The sequence below is a fragment of the Euprymna scolopes genome, chromosome 12 (genome assembly GCF_053919585.1).
Source record: "Euprymna scolopes isolate OS-2025 chromosome 12, ASM5391958v1, whole genome shotgun sequence".
Classification (NCBI taxonomy): domain Eukaryota; kingdom Metazoa; phylum Mollusca; class Cephalopoda; order Sepiida; family Sepiolidae; genus Euprymna; species Euprymna scolopes.
Window position 1 is genome coordinate 25,285,263 of NC_136493.1, and position 17,657 is coordinate 25,302,919.

At 36.5% G+C, this 17,657-nt stretch overlaps 1 protein-coding gene across 1 annotated transcript in view; it reads left to right on the top strand.

Moving 5' to 3' along the window:
- The window catches only part of LOC145291203 (voltage-gated inwardly rectifying potassium channel KCNH6-like), a 273,483-nt gene that overhangs the window by 182,583 nt on the left and 73,243 nt on the right, over positions 1 to 17,657 (top strand). Inside the window, exon 3 of the mRNA XM_080136788.1 lies at positions 16,911 to 17,042. Coding sequence (XP_079992914.1) covers positions 16,911 to 17,042 — 132 coding nt within the window. The remainder of the gene's footprint in view (positions 1 to 16,910; positions 17,043 to 17,657) is intronic.

A 17,657-nucleotide genomic window follows, 5' to 3' on the forward strand; every position in this document is an offset into this window, starting at 1 on the left:
CAGACTGTATCGAACACATTAAGTTTGGGGAAATTTTGGGAAAATAAGTTTAAACTAAAAAACTATACAAAATACTGTTAGGAACTCACTCAATATATGTTATCATGATGTAGGCTGGCATATAATCGGTGGTTTTAAACTTTTGCTCGATACAGGTGACGACTTTTAAAAGTTCCTTTTAGTGATTATCTGGTTTGAGGATATTTGTACAACTAAACGGCAAATCTGCTCCAAAAAATCCGGTATTATTTTACTTTAAGGCCCGTTTAACGTTCATATATAACGAAATATTTTATTGTAAATTTTGGTGTGCTAAAAACGAATCTGCAAACCGTTTCCGTAGCAAAAAGAAAGTTTTCATGAAATTACTTTTTCGAAAAGTGGGTGATCACTTTTCAATGTAAATTTAACTTAGAATGAGCACCCACTTTCTGGCCACCTGAGAGAGGGGCATTTTTCTGTGTGTTTCTTGACTAAAAGGTTTTTTGTTTGATTTCTTTTGCTTGGTAATAACCCCTGAACTCTGGGACTATTTTCCATTTCACAGCCGTAGCCTTCGTTTACGCTATGCGTGAGCATAAATGAAAGCTGTTTAGCCAATAAACATGGGAAAAAATCCCCCCCTCTCTCAGGTGGCTAGAAAGTGGGTGCTCATTTTAAGTTAAATTTACATGGAAAAGTGATCGCCCACTTTTCGAAAAAGTAATTTCTTCATATCATAAAAACTATTTTTTTGCAACGGAAACGGTTTGCAGATTCGTTTTTAGCACACCGAAGTCTACAAAAAAATTTTGTTATATACAAACGTGAGACGCACGGCCCTTAATGGAAAATTATATCAAAAATCCGGGGGAGAATAGTTTTCAATAAAAACAGCAAATTAATTCGATAGAAAAAAAATGGATGCTATGTTTTTTTTTATTTTTCTGTGTTTCTTGGCTAAAAAGTTTTTTGTTTGATTTCTTTTGCATGGTAATAACCCCTGAACTCTGGGACTATTTTCCATTTCACAGACGTAGCCTTGTTTATGCTACGTGTGAGCATAAACGAAAACTGTTAAATATGCACTCGCGTACCAAACTGCCTTGTCAAAAACCTTTAAGCCAATAAACATAAAAATAAATGTCCCTTCCCCGGGTGGCCAGAAAGTGGGTGCTCATTTTAAGTTAAATTTATATGGAAAAGTAATCACCCACTTTTCGAAAAAAAATTTCTTCATATCATGAAAACTATTTTGGTACTCATTGGGCGTTGATTTCCATGGCGACCCGCAGAATTGTGGCGGAGTTATACAACCATCACCCCCATGCAAATTTCTATACTGATAGGTTTTTTGAAATTTTTTCACTGGATTATTATTGATTGAACACTAACCAGATTATGAAAAAAAATTGAAAAAAAAAAAAAAATTATTTCAACATTTGAAAGGGGTACTCATTTTTTAGTTACCACGTTCTGGTAAATCGGTCACCCATTTTTTTTTTTTTTTTGGCTAAATACGGAAGTGTCTTCAGGAGATATAAAATGGTCGCATGTTAACGAAGCAATGTATCGGGAGGCGTACGGGATGGAAAATTATTGGTAAATTTTTAGATTAGTTCCACCTCCTCAATTTTCTTTTAAATGACAAATTATCAAGGTTTTCGACTATGCTGAATACGAAAATCGCATTGAAATTTTGCAGAAATAAATAGTTATCAAGATATAAAAAGTTGTATTATGCATTGTAATCTTTGGCGGCCATCTTTTTTACGCACGTGCATTTGTTTATGGCGTGTGTGCACGTAAAAAGATGGCGACCAAAGAATACAATGCATAATATAACTTTTTATATCTTGATAACTACTGATTTCCGCAAAATTGCAATGCGATTTCCGTATTCAGCATACTCAAAAACCTTTAAATATCGTTATTTAAAGGAAAATTGTGGAGGTGGACCTAATCTAAAAAAGTACCAAATTATTAAACATTTCGGTACTCATGCAGAGAGTGATCCGTGCTGAAATAATGTTATTATTTTAAAAGCCATTCTTAACATGGGGAGGGGAGGGTGTTTTGTACCTATTCTGTACTTTAACCTTACAATTGAATAAAAAAAAACATATCATAAAACTTTAATTAAACGTGGAAATACGATTTAAAAAATAGTGCGGATCACTCTCTGCATTAGCACCAACATTTCTCCAGCATGTTAGTGAAATTTATAATACTTAAAAAAATTTAAACAAAAAAACAAAAGTTTTGAAAAAAAACAAGAAACCCTTACCTTTCATAAAAACAAATTATTTAAAAAAAAACAAAAAAACCCACAAACTGACTTTTAACTAAATAAGTAAAAAAAAAAAAAAAAAAAATTTTTTAAAACTCGAAACTTTATTTTCATAAACACAATAAAAAGTCATGTTCAATCTATTTTTTTTCTTTGAGAAACAAATATATTTCTGACTTACAAATGCGGTAGAGACTCATATTATTTTTACTTTCTATGGTTTTGATATACCGCGTTTTTATTGGTTACAAAATGGGTGACTGATTTATCAGAACGTTGTAACTAAAAAGTGAGCACCACTTTCAAATGTCGACATAATGATTTCTTTTTTAAAATTTTTTTTTTTTTAATAATCTGTTTAATTAGTGTCCAATCAATAATAATCCAGTGAAAAGAATTTCCAAAAACCTATAAGTATAGAAATTACGCATGGGAGTACAACTACGGAACTTTCGCACTTACTTTTACAAAGATTATTTACGTTAACTCTTTTCATGAATAATTTTTTTAAAAAAAGTAACTAAACCATTTATTGATAATTTGTCACGTGTACAAACATTTATTTATTTATTTACATAGGCTTAACTCTTTTCATGAATAAGAAAAGTTTTACTCTTTAAGAATAATAAAAGGAAAAAATGCAGAGAGTGATCCGCGCTATTTTTTAAATCGTATTTCCACGGTTAATTAAAGTTTTACGATATGTTTTCTTTATTCAATTGTAAGGTTAAAGTACAGAATAGGTACAAAACACTCTCCCCTCCCAATGTTAAGAATGGCTTTTTAAATAATAACGTTATTATTTCAACACGGATCACTCTCTGCATGAGTATCATAAAAACTGATACAAATAATACTTATCTCAATAAGTGAAAGGCTCATTTCTACCGGAAATGAAATGGAGACAATCTCGCAGTTACGAAAAATATTTTCATTTATAATTTAATATTTTTATAATTCACAATGTTAAATTATTTTAATAACATGCAAACATTCTTTGACTTTAAAAATAGATTTTCTGAAAATTTCAATTAAATTGGTAATGTAGAAATATTGTTCTATAGACTTTGAACGAACCAAAAATTATATATATATATATATATATATATATACTAACAAAAGTACCCGTCGTTGACTGGGTTCAAAAACAGCCTACAGAAAATGGATTCTGATTTATGAAAGTATGATAGGTTATGAAAAGGAAGGGTTGTAAAGAGATAGCTTCGAATTCAGGGGCATCAAAACCAAAGCAAAATATGATGAAAGTAAAAATAAAATAGATAAACCCCATAATTTATTATACCAGACCTGTTCACACTGAAACACTTATCACAATATTCTGTGGATCTATATTAAAAAAACCTTGTTAAACTTTGTGACATATTTTCATTCTACAGAGGTCAGGCGCAAACGAACACCTCATAATTTTATTATACCATATTTCTTCAAACTGAAACATAATTATCAAAGTATACTTATGCAGATAGATATGAAAAGTCTTTATTAAAGTTTGTGCCTATTTCCATTCTATAGAGGTCATGCGCGAATGCAGAACCCACAATTTTATTATACCATCCCTATTTAAGTTAAAACACACTTATCAAAGTATTCTTATGTACATCTATATCGAAAACACTTGTAAACGTTTTTTTTTTTTTTTTTTTTATTTCCATACTTTGTGGACCAGGCGCGAACGCAGACCCCATAATTTTAATGAACCACCGTTCTGGCAGATCAAACATGCCCATTCCTGTGTCTCGATACATCTTCTATCATTATATGTAATCAGTTTTTTTTAAATAGTTAACCATATAGGAGCCTATTCGTGACCAGACACACACACACACACACACACACACAGCTTTATATTATATATATATATATATATATATATATATATATATATATATATATATATATATATATTACTATAGGTACATATTTTATTACTTCATTACTATCTACTTATTACTATACATATTACTGTATATATATTGTTATTTACTTATTACTGTGTGTATTATCTATTATTTATAATTAATGGTTTCTGTATCGTGTTAAATTTTATACTAAATCTACTTAATAACTAATCATCATCCAACATATATGTTGCTTATTTGAGTCGTCTTACCCTTCTTCTCTGTCTATGATTCTTACTTCGTTCCATAAGGATACAAAATGTTTACCTATGTTATCCTTCCCTTCGGTCACTTTACGGAAACTTCAAATTTAAATGCGAGTTTCACAACTTTGTCATCATCAGTTTTCAGCACATGTCTGACTCTGACTAACAGCTCTTAAGGAGCTGAGGCACAGACGCTATGCCTGTTAGCTTTAGGCATGGGATTCTTCTGCTCATGCTGCAAAAGTTGGCGTTGAGTTCAACAAGGTATGCAGGACAATTACAAGCAACCTGAAATCGACCAATCAAATTTGTCGAGAAGCAATAGCAAGAGCAGAGTGTGACAAACAGAGAAACAACAATCGGCATCCCTTATTTGGACATCACATTCTCACAGACCTCGAATGAACAATACCAGCATCATTCCACCTGCATTGTTGGAATGAATCAGTCAAAGACAACAACAAGGCTCTTTCAGCACTGAAGAAGCTTCATAACGGGCTCTGAACTCCCCCAGAAAAGGTGGGTAATGCTCAACCAGGCCCAAGCAAAGGTTGCCAAAACACAGGACAACCTGCACAAGTGGGGCTATTTACTTACTAATGTTTGGTACGATTAATCGGAATCAGGAATAAAAAAAATCGGAATGTTTGAAGGTATTAGATTCGATATTGGAATCGGAAAAATTTGTACCGATTTTCCAATGCCAAACGATTCTTTTAATTGTCCTTTTTATTTGATTTTGTTTAAAGCTAAATCGTCCATTGCTGATAATAATGATAAAATAATTAATATTTATTGATTTGAAACCACCAGTGAAACTAAAATCGGTAGATCATCCTCCTCACAAGTATATTTTTATATTTAGGAAAATATTTTCACATTTAACATGTGTGTTTTTACGGTGATCTGATAAAAAATACAACTATATAGTTAAATATTTAGAGATTTACAAAGAATCGGAATCGGTTTTGTATCGAAATTGGGAATTTAGTACGGAATCTGTAATTGTATCGGAATCAGGAAAAATATTAGAATTGTCCCATCACTACCATGTACAAGATGTTCAGTATCCCTGTGGCGCAGGCATGCAGACTATTGCACACATTCTCACATACTGTCTCCTATGCAAGGCATGCTCCAATGATGAATTTCAAGATGGAGTAAAATGCTATGAAGATGATGAGTATATGTTTGAACCATCTAAGCCACGTCTCTCATCATCATGCCGTAGTGACTTTGGATCGTATTAATACAAACATAGTTAAACAGTGTAAGATTCAGTGGAGTATTTTAGTTTCCGTGATGCAACTTTGAATGGTTACTGAGCCTCAGGATGCTAATGATGGTGAACCATTTCAGCTACTGTGTGTAAGGATGCTGCTGCTATTGTTCAGATACTTTGTGGGAGATCCTGTCTGTCAACTTGAATGGTGCTGTGATCACTTTTATTTATTTAGTCAAATACCTATATCCTCTTGATATTTAGGTGGATGCCAAACAGCGTCAGTCTCTCTTTCCAGAACCGAAGTTGCTATTGCAGATCAGACTTGCTCTTGGAGTTTATCAGGACATCATTCACACACAAGAAGACACAGGCTAGTACAGAACCCTGATGATAGATGTTAATTTCTAAGACAGTAGAGTTATCTCCCCTTGTCTATAGATGAAAGAAAGTCTGTTTGGAGTGATTTCTTTGTTGTTGTTAATCTCTGAGTTAAGACAGTTGAGCTATCTCCCCCTTTTCTAAGATAAAGGAACGTCTGTTTGGAGTGACCTGTTCTTGGTTGTTGTTGCAGTGGAGAGAAATTAGCCTCAATGCACTCCAAATGAATTGCCACAAGTGAGTTGTGAAGTAGTCTTACCCAGCTAACCAACTCCTCATGGATATCAAATCACATTGTTTGATAGTTGGAGTTTTTTTTTCCAGATTAAAAAAAGGTCATATAATAAACTTTTAGCAGCTGTGATTGTGTATAAACCAAGAATGAATCAAAGTTAACAGTGGGGAAAAGTTGGCTCATGGTGGAAACTCCTGTTGATTTTCTTGAAATAATGACGTCAACAGTTAATAATCTGTGACAACACCCCAACTAACAATTTACTTTTCTTTGTCTACCCTGGTGAATAACTTCCTCTTTATTCTTCTGTTATTGAAACATGATGCTAAGGCATCTATTCTTCTATTATTCTGCCAATAAACCCATTTCTTATATGTTTTTATCAGACATTTTTTTCTCTTTTACCCCCCCCCCCCTCCACACATTTCAACAGTTGGGGGGAAGGACGCCGATAGTATCACAAATCAACCATGCTCATTAATATATGCTAAAGGATTGCTCAATGTCGTGTTCTGTTGGTGCATGCCTTTACGAGGTAATAAAGATCATATAGATCTCACTGTAATGATCAAATGCCATATACTTCTTTGTCTCATTCTTGGCTACGTGCCAATTCAACAGAGATTTGTCAGCAAGAAATTCCTGATAATGTTGCTTCTTTTTCGCATTTTTTCCCTTGGAGTCTGCATTCACAGTCATGCATTCAAGCTTTGTTGAACTGAGTTCAACCAGTGTCACTTCTTTAGAGAGAGCTCTATGTGTCCTCATGTTGAATGATCCTTCTAATGATGTCAGATTCTTTTTCCTTTGTGCACGTGAGGCCATTTTATGTTAGACAAGGCTGTTTCAGTAGCTCGATACACGCAGTGAAAATCACCAGGCGATGTTATGGCACTACTGTTTGCATCGATGACAGCTCAGCAATTATGCTGTCTGATTAAGACATAGTCAGCATCATGTTTCTGCTGTAGTAGGTACGCAGATGTCATTTGCACTTGCGGAGGTAGGTGTTGACTATCATAAGATTGCATAAATCAGCAAAATCAATGCAGTTGTTGCAGTTTTTTTTTTTTTTTTTTTTTACATAGGCATCACCACATTATCAAGGCCAAGAGGCCACTCAAGGATAAGGGTTAAAGAGTGTACAGTAGAAATTGGACATTATAGTAATCATTAGTAATGTAAATTTGGTAAAGTTGATAACTTATATGGAACGGCTCATCAAGAACTTATTTACGTTAGACTTGAAGACAACCATATTGTAGTCAGCCGGAAAGCAGGAAAACAGAAGACAATTCCACAGGCGTGCAGTTCTAAGAAAAAAACCTTGTTCATGGAATCTACGTTTAGGTTTAGGCACAGATAAAGAGTGGGGGAAATTTTTGATCGTGTTTACAGCTAGACGAGTGTTTCTTGTGAAAGTTTGGCGAGGGGGGACCATAGATTGAAGCTCATTCGAACACTTTCCATGAAAATAACGATACATCAGAGACAAACTCGCAACATCTCTTCTGTGAGATAAAGGTTGTAAGGAAGAGAAAAGGACATCTCCTACGAGGCTACGAAGTCTATTTTGAACTCTATCAAGGCAGGCCAAGTCCTTTCTAGCAGCTCCTGCCCAGATGTGGCAACAGTATTCCATCCTTGGACGTACCTGGCTCTTATATAGATAGAGAATAGCATCAGCAGTGAGATATCTACCGGATCAATAGAAAGATCCCACCATTTTTCCAGCAGCCTTGGCAACAGATTTGATGTACGTGTTCCATTTAAGATCAGGAGTAATGGTCAAGCCAAGAAGTTTGTCAAAACTTGAGGCCTCCTGAAGACGAGAGCCATTCATTTCAATTGATGTCAGATGTGGATCAGAATGTTGATGATGTAAAGAGAGAAGCTTGGTTTTAGATGCATTAAAAGTAACCAGCCATTCTTTACCCCATTGTACTACGTGCTCAAGATCAGAGGAGAGAGAATTGGAGAGAACTTGGTCGTTTACTGTCTTAGATGTGCTACCATAAATGGTAGTGTCGTCAGCATAGATGTCTACAAATGATGTAAGGATGTGATTTGGAAGATCATTAATGTAGATCAGGAAAAGAGTTGGGCCCAGGATGGACCCCTGAGGGACACCGGCATTAATACTGTGAGCTTCTGATTTTTGCCCCTCAACTACTACTCTTATGAACCTATCAGAAAGAAATGATTTAATAATTGAGAAGACATTTCCAGCAATACCATAGCTAGAGATCTTATGAAGTAAACCTTTATGCCATACCCTATCAAAGGCCTTAGATATGTCAAGAGCAATTGCCCTAGAAAGGGTGCCTCCGTCGAGAGATTTGCTAATCCTATGAGATATAACTGTAAGCACATCTGCTGTAGATTTAGCAGAACGGAAACTGTTAAAGATGAAATAACCAAGGTCCAGACATGAATGTGTTATGAGATAAAACTTTATTATAGCAAGCGCTAACACGTGCGACTGGTCTCAAAGGGCAAATCTAACTGACTAGTCGCATCCGGGGTTTTTCCCCTTGGCGGCCCTCTCCTCATATAAGGGGAGATAATCACTCTTTCCTGGGGCAGGATAAATGGGATGGGATGTTAACACTTCCCCGCTTTCCTTTCTTGTGCTGATGAAAGTTTTCAGGAGACATCATCAAAGGGTTATCTGCAGGGAAAGGGAAAGAAAAAGAAGAATTTAACAAAATTATGTGACACTGTGTTTTAAGGATTAGAGAGATTGTTCCTTGGGTTCAGATGTGAATCCTAGAATTTTAAAAGAGGGGACTCCCTTTTTTGTTAAGCCATCAGCAATTTGTTTGTCAGTGGGTATCCAGGATATCTCTGCAATTTCTCCTCTGTCAACCATTTCTCTAAGGATGGCCATTTCAATTCTTAGTCTTTTATCAAGGATTTGTGTGGTAGAATGCACTGCATCATACAAACAGGAATTGTCTGTTTTGCATGTTATCTTGATGTTTGTAGTGTGATCTTCCATTTGCAGCAAATCCAGTATCAATTTTCTGTAATAATGGCAGGCTTCAGTAAGATCAACCATGGCCAGAGTCTCCGCAGCAAGCGTGCTTTTGACTATTCTTTTGATGCGTTTAGATTGCCAGGCTATTGGCATGTATTGGTTATTACTACCAACCAGAAAAATAATGTAGCCACCTTGTGATCCACCGTCAGTTAGGTTAGCAAAGGATGCATCACTGTATGCTATAATTTGAAGCAATTTAGGGTTTCCAAGATTGGGAATATAGATTTGGGATTTCTCCTTTTTTGCCTTTTTGATAGTCCTATTTATTTGTCTTATACATTCCACATTTTCTTGTTTTAATATGGAACTCAATGCACTGACATCAAAACTGAGGTCAGGTCTAGTTTGAGTGGCTAGCCAGTTGAGTTGACCGATTAGCTGTCTGGCCTCGGAGATCTCAGTGGATGTCAGCTTGTCTTCCAGCCTTCTTCCATTCTGCAGCGGAATGTGTCTGAGTTTCTTTGTGTATTCATCTTGTCCAATATTGATGTTACTATTGGATTTTTTTATTTCTAATCCAATATATTGGAACTTGGCAACTTCTTCAGATTTCACTTTGAAAAGTTTACGAAGTTCATTAATGACTTTGTTCTCAAAGGTTTCTGAACCAGCAAAGCAGAAATCATCGACATGAGTGGCAATTATGCCTTGAAGCTTGTTTTTGAAATGCCAAGTGAAAATAGCCTGGTCATATTTTGATGGTGTGGCCCCTAGCTTTAATAGTTTCTCTCTAAGTGTTAGGTACCAGGATCGAGATGCATCTGTTAGACCATAAACACATTTGGATAATTTCCAGATGTAACCAGGGGATACATTGGCTTCTTTGGGAGGAAGAAGGTAGACGGGTCGATCTAATTGCTTGCTTTGTAAAAAGGCAGTTTTGATGTCCATGGATTTGCAGACCCAACCACTTGCTGATATAACTCCTAAGACTGATCGTAAACTTTCTTTTGAACATGTTGGGGAGTCATTTCTAACATTGCAGGCATCTTTATCTTGAAAGCCTTTCGCAACAAGTCTGGCCTTAAAGGTTTGTTTTCCATTCAACTCCTTGTTGGTGTAGACCCATCTTGTGCATATTTTTGGTTGGCCCTGATCTAATACTTGTGTGTAGACTTTGTGTTCAACCCACCTTTGGAGTTCTCTCTTTTTGGCCTTATCATATTGGTCATTAGAGGAGTCAGTCATTAGATTTACCTCCGTGGCTTCATTAGTGAGGGGTTGGTCATCTTTGTTTGTCTCCCATTCCAAGACCCCATTCTCAAAATCTAGCCAGAATGGGTCACCTTCCTCCATAGCAACGTTCATTAAATATTTATTTTTGCCAGTGGCTTTACCAGCTCTACTGATCACATTCAATTTTCTCCATTCTTGGTCTTCATCATTGGTGAATTTGCATATTATAGTTTGGCCTGGTTTAGGCAGTTGTACAGATTTGGTGGCCACTTTGGGTAACGTGTCACATTCATTGGCCTCATTCTGCTCAGGGTCATCAATTTCACTGCCCTCATCTATTGGCACATAACCACTTGTGGTGGCATTGTTGTGCCTCTGAGGTTTTGTTCGTACACTGGTGTCTTGGTGTTCAGAGGTGTTGTGGTATGTGTCAGGATATGGAATTAAGCGTGAAGGATGCACTCTAACGTATGTGGCTCCATGTTTGACTAGTACTTGTTTATGTTCCCAGCCTATGACAGCACCGGGACCAAGCCATCGATCAGATTCATTTCTTTTAAAAAAGACAAGGTCACCATTCTTGTATTGATCAATTACACTGGTTCTCACCTGATGACGGAGAGCTCGTCTCAATTTTTCAGAGGCTTCACACTCTATGAAACCTTTTCTTGCAGCATGCATGGCATTGAGGTTGTCAGCAACAATTTGACTAGTACTCACACCTTCTAGTGCAGAAAGTTGATCATTCAGGAGAGAAGGCAGGTTGGGATTTTTTCCAAAAACCAGTTGGTTAGGGCTATAGCCGTGTGAATTGTGAAGTGCATTCTTGGCATTGACCACCCATGAGAGAGCAACATCAAAATTACACCGAGCATCTTCTAAAGTCTTCTTGACCATTTCTCCCAGAACACCATTGTGCCTTTCATTCAATCCATTACTCCAGGGGGATTGTGCAGCAGGGGTACGGACTACGATATTCAAGTTTTGAGCCATGTCTCGGAAGAATTGATTGTCAAATTCCCGGCCATTATCAGTAAGAAAAGCTGCTGGAGCACCAAAATATGCAATCCAGCGTTTCAAGATGGCAGTGAGTATATCAGAGCTCTCCTTACTTGTAAGCCTAACAGCGACACTATATCTGGTTGCATAGTCCACCAAGTGTAGTACTTTATGTCCATTAATTTCCTTTATGTCCATGGCTACAGTCTGGTTAAAATGAGTTCCTAAGGGAAATCCTACAACAGGTCGAGGTGCAGGTTTTTTATACCTGAGGCAGGTCTGACAAGCAAGAGGAAGCTTCCTCAGTATATCCATAAATTCAGCATCTTTTAAACCAGAGCTTTTGACAAGATTACACAATTTTTGTGCACTGGGATGGCTGAATTGTCGATGTAATTTGGTAGCAATTTTTAATTTCTCGACTTTGCTCTTTTTATTAATTTTGTTTAAAAATAAAATATATCGTAACTTACCCCGGTCTGGTGGAGGTGTAGATATAGGGATGTGCTAGTGGCCAGAAGTGGTGCACAGCAACCTTATTTTTTTTCCAAACATTTCCGCTGTGTCATCATTAAAGTTTAGGGTTGTCTGGGCTCTTTTCATGGCCATCTTGCTTAGTAGCAAAGGGATATCAGCGTCAACAACATCACTCATTATTTTAATGTTCATCTTTGCAATGACACATGGCAAAGTTACCTTTTGTAGAGATTTTATTTTCATACCATCTCCAAATTTAAAGTATTTTGTGCCCTCATCATAAAGAATGTCTTTTTTTGAGTCCTCCGACAAGGTTTCAAGAAAACAGTCCAACCATTTCTTTCCACATACCGTCGCTGACGCACCAGAGTCCAAAATAGCACAATTTATGGTTTCTCCGAAAAGCGAGTTCTCCGACTCTCGTCGATTAAGCAACACTATATTAGCGATGTCTTCACAACTGCCGGAAATATCGTTTTTATGTTCATTTAATAATACCATATTTTCTCTTGAATGGTGATTATTTTGGGAATAAGGACACTTTTTGGCATAGTGAAATTTGCATCCACAGACGTAACAAACGGGAGTCTGATTATTCGAAAAATTTCGATTTGGGTAGCGGTTATAATTGTGTGGCCGGCCTCTGCCATTATTTGTGCTGCTACTACGCGTGAAGTGAGGGGGAGAGGCAGGCTTATACGCATGACGTCGTCTCATGTATAGTATTTCACTGTTGTCCTGTGTCTGTGTGTCTGCCTCACTAAAAACGACGTCAGTTTCATTTTTTATGGAAATGTTTTGTGGTCTAGCCGTGGTTAAGTTTTCACATGAAATTTTTTTTAATTGTTGAGCCATATCTTTTAGAGTGAGGTTGTTTATTGTCGCGCGTATTAATCTCTCGTTTTCGGGGTTGAGATTGGCAGACTTTAACGCGCGATAGGCTAATACGGGTTCTGGTAAAATTATTTAAAATTCCCTGAGTTTCGCTACGTGCCTGTCGAACTGGATTAAGTAGTCATTTATGGAAGCGTTAGGTTCACGCTGATAACTTTCAAAGTTCTCGTAGGATATGAAAGCAGACTGGTTTTTATCCTGAAGAAAAAGTGTATCCAGCTTTTCGACGAGATTGTCCATTCCTTCTTCGGCATTCAGTAATGAAATGTCCATTTCTAGTACAGCAGCGCGAGACTGTCCGGTGAGCGAAAGAAATACAGCGGGAGCTTGTTTTGAAGGCGGAATGTTCGTTGCTATCTTCCATAGTTCAATTTCTCGTTTCCATGAATCGTAAAATTCCGGGTTTAGTCGTGGTGGTTCAAATATTCTGGAACTCATTATGTTTTTTTTTTTTTTTTTTTTTTTATCTTCGTACGCTCTGCTACCAGATGTTAAAGATGAAATAACCAAGGTCCAGACATGAATGTGTTATGAGATAAAACTTTATTATAGCAAGCGCTAACATGTGCGACTGGTCTCAAAGGGCAAATCTAACTGACTAGTCGCATCCGGGGTTTTTCCCCTTGGTGGCCCTCTCCTCATATAAGGGGAGATAATCACTCTTTCCTGGGGCAGGATAAATGGGATGGGGTGTTAACAGAAACCATATTGAGTGTCACTAAGAAGGTTATTTTTGTTGAGATGGTTTACTTCTGTATTTAATACAGATTCCAGCAACTTACTCATGACGCACAGAAGACTTATTGGCCTGTACTGAGAGGGGGATGAGCGATCACCTGAATTCTTAAATACAGGGCATACTGATGAAATTTTCCAGGGAGATGGGAAACTATTCTCCTTAAGACAACGTTTAAACAGTTTTGTAAGTATGGGCGCTAGTTCAGGTTGAAGTTTTTTGAGTACAATAATTGGAATACCGTCAGGGCCGGTTGCTTTACTGGAATCAAGGTTTTTGATTAGCTTGGCAACATCACGTACAGATATACGTATATCACATAGCATGTTTTCTGATACAGGAGGAAATATTGGGGGTTGGCAGCCTTGATCGCAAAGGGTAGAATTAGCTGTGAAGTTCTTGACAAAGAGTTTGGCTTTGTCTGATGCTGACGAGATTACCTCAGGTCCATTGATAATAGTTGGGATGGAGCACACGCTTCTGTTCAGGATTCTGTTTGCTATTTGCCAAAACTGGTGGGAACCAAGCCGCTGCTCAGCTACTTTGGACTTAACAGATAGAGCATACAACTCTCTTGCATTCTTTATTACTTTCTTACAATGGTTGCTGGCAGTCCTGAAAGCGGCTTTAGTTTCCATACATCTATTACGTTTGAAGCAGTGGAAAAAGTTATTTCTGTGCACAATGGCAGCAGCACATTCTGGAGAGAACCATGGCTGGCTGTTAGGTTTTTGCTGAAACTTTTTCGAGGGTATGAAATGGTCAATACCTACAATTAACCATTCCGTCAGGTCTAATACTATAGAGGACACATCCTTTTTAAACATGGAATGCAGAGGTAGATCCGATATAAATGTACGGAAGCTTTAATACCCAAAACCTTTCTGTCTATGATGTTTATTCATGACAACCATTAATGTAGAATTCTGTGGCATAATCAGAGATTTGCTTATCAGATAATGTCCACAAAGCTTTTGACTCACAGCCAGAAATGAATTATGCACCTAGTGATGATGAGGATGACCTTCATTCGTCAGTCACTGTATCCGTGCATTTCGAAGGTCACATTGCAGTTTTTTTTTTAGACAGGAGTTTCTGTGATACTAACGTCATGCACTCCCCGCTGCCAACACATCGCAACCGCATTGTTGCGCATTCTGTGGATTTTTTTCTCTTTCAATTCTCTTCTTGGCCATGATCATCATGGTTGTTAGGGGAGGTTCATGCAGGTTAACAAATATAAAACAAAATATTTTAAAATGAGAGGAAGAAATAACACAACTCCATCATTTAACATGGATTAAAGTCAGCTGGATTTGGTGTGTGACACAATCTACTCTATCTATCGAGGCTAGCTTTTTGTTCGTTGTCAATTCATTTCAGTTGGTTCAATCTCTCTCAGGAGCATACGATCTGCTTCCTCATGAGTCCAACACTAGGCTCATTTTGACACTCATTAATAACACAGTGACATAAATTTATGTAGAGATTTTCTATCAAAGTATCAATTATGCGATATGGCTGTGACGTTTGAATCGCATAAACAATTTTGACATAAAACTCGCATAAATTGACTTTTGATTATCTCTGTAAACATTTCCACTGTGTGAAAGGAATCTATTTTTAGAAATTTTAAGCTTCAAAACTTTATGTTTTGTCATTTAATAAACATTCACCTGCGCTTTTTCTCCTTTGACCCGTTTATAGTATCACATTTGTACCCATCACTGATGTTTATAACCATGGACCTACTCCAACGATGCGTCTCTGATTAAGGACAATGGTTAGTACCAGTAACCGTCTGGTGAGAGTACCGAGATTCAGGGTTGCAAAATAAGATAAAAGAACTAGTTTCTTTACATTTCAGCACATCCTCTGATTGATTTGCTCACCTAAATTTTATTTTACCTCCATAGAAAAGTGCATAAGGTTTGCCAGGAGAAAGGCATTCTACGGAAGGATTTTATACAAGGGTTTCTTTGAGGTAGAAGTTTCATAACTCGGGATATAAAATTTATAATTTTGAAATCCTAAAAAAAATTAAAATCAGTTTGAAGAAATGAATCTTTGAAAAGTATGAGTACAGTTGCTTAAGACACCCTGGAAGATCAGTACTTATGTAATCAATGGCGAGTTTCTTTGAATAATTCCAAGACTAGCGAACAGTAAGTAATGAGTTTTGCCGATAAGTTGCATGTACAAAGCTTTTTTTTTTTTTTGCAATAAAAATTTTACTTTATACTGAACTTCTGAAAATGTAAGAAGTTCAGTGTGTGTGTTTTTCCAATGTATGTAATGCAAACGGATCTCCAAACGTTTTTCTATAATTTTTACTTTTTTTTTTACATGGTAGTACCCCACTTATCAAGGCCCGGAAGCCATACAGAGATAAGGATTATTGCGTGTACAGTAATCAATGGGATAGTATTGTAGTAATCGTTAGTAATGGAGATTTGATAAAGTGTCTTACTTAAGGGGGCGGTTTATCAGGAATTTGTTTATGTTGGACTTGAAGACTTCCAAGTTGTAGTCAGGTGGGAAACAGGCAAACGGAATAGAGTTCCACAGGCGTGCACTTCTAAGAAAGAAGCTTTGTTCATGGAATCTACGTTTTGATTTAGGCACAGATAAAGAGTGGGGAAAATTATTGACAGTGGTTTCAGCTAGATGGGTGTTTAATGGCAACTCAACACTCACCTTAAAATTATGACTTTTCTGGGTTTTCATGTCTTCTGAAAATGAATAGCACATTCAAATTTGGGGCAGACAAGTAGTTTTCTTGCTATTAAGACATTTTTTCCAATACATTAATTGATTGATTTGTGGAAGATACCTTAGCATTGTGTTTTCTAATGACTTATCTATGATGATACGAAGTTTGCTGTTCCACCTGTCAACAGAGTTCCCAGAGGAAAATGAAGGTTGTAGCTGGCTGTCAATCAAACACAGTGGCTATGATCACCAGACACCCACTAGATACTAGTCAGACGCATATCTAGGTTTGACAGTTAATGCTTAACAAGGGCTTGTCTTATGGGATATCAGAGTATGTCTGCACACAAACCACAACAAGGAACATCCTCCAGTGGTTTTTGTTAGGAAGCTCACCGTTTGATAAATCCCCAGACCACATTTGGATAATTTTATTTTCTGTTACAGTTGTATTTTTGTAAAAAATATATAATTTTTTTTATTATTTGCTTTTTTTTTTACTTGAAAAATTTACCATCATATCTGCTGGTGTTACAAAAAACATTTGTTATGTTGTTTAGAATGTCATTAAATTTAAATGTTTTACAAGTTTCATTGCTTTTCTTTTTTTTTTTTCTGACAATTATTTCTTGTTTTTGCAGGTAGCAAATTCTTGGCTAGTATACTTGTGGCACCAGTTAAAAACGAACATGGTGATATTATCATGTTTATTATCAATTTTGAAGACATCACTGATGCACCATCAAAAACAGAATTTAAGAATTTTAAAATTAGTAAGTAATTTATTTTTTCTTCATTTGTTTTTTATTTTTTTAAGATCAAAAGATATACAGTGCACGTGTCTAATAATAATAAATCTTCATCAGACACATCACTGGGAGGAACTAACATTCATACTGAAATGATTTAAACTATCAACGCTTAAACTATGAGACATAAGCAAGGAGAGGGTGTCTGACTAGCTTACTCTCTCTTCTCTCTCTGTATCATCCATTTTTTTTTCAGGTTTTTATATTTTAAGACCCCATTTTCACTTTTCTTTGGATCTTCAGACCACTCTTTCAATCAATAAAAATGAAATGTAATAAGTCCTCAGACGTACCTTACAGTATATCGATACTCTATAGCTGACTGGGATAGCTTCTGCACATTTATATCAGATCTACCTCTGCATTCTATGTTTAAATAGGATGTGTTCTCCATAGTATCAGACCTGACAGAATAGTTAATTGTAGGTATAGACCATTTCATACCGTCCAAAAAGTTCCAGCAGAAACCTAACAGCCAGCCGTGGTTCTCCCCAGAATGTGCTGCTGCCATTGTGCACAGAAATAACTTTTTCCATAATAGATGTACTGAGACTAAAACCACTTTCAGGGCAGCCAGCA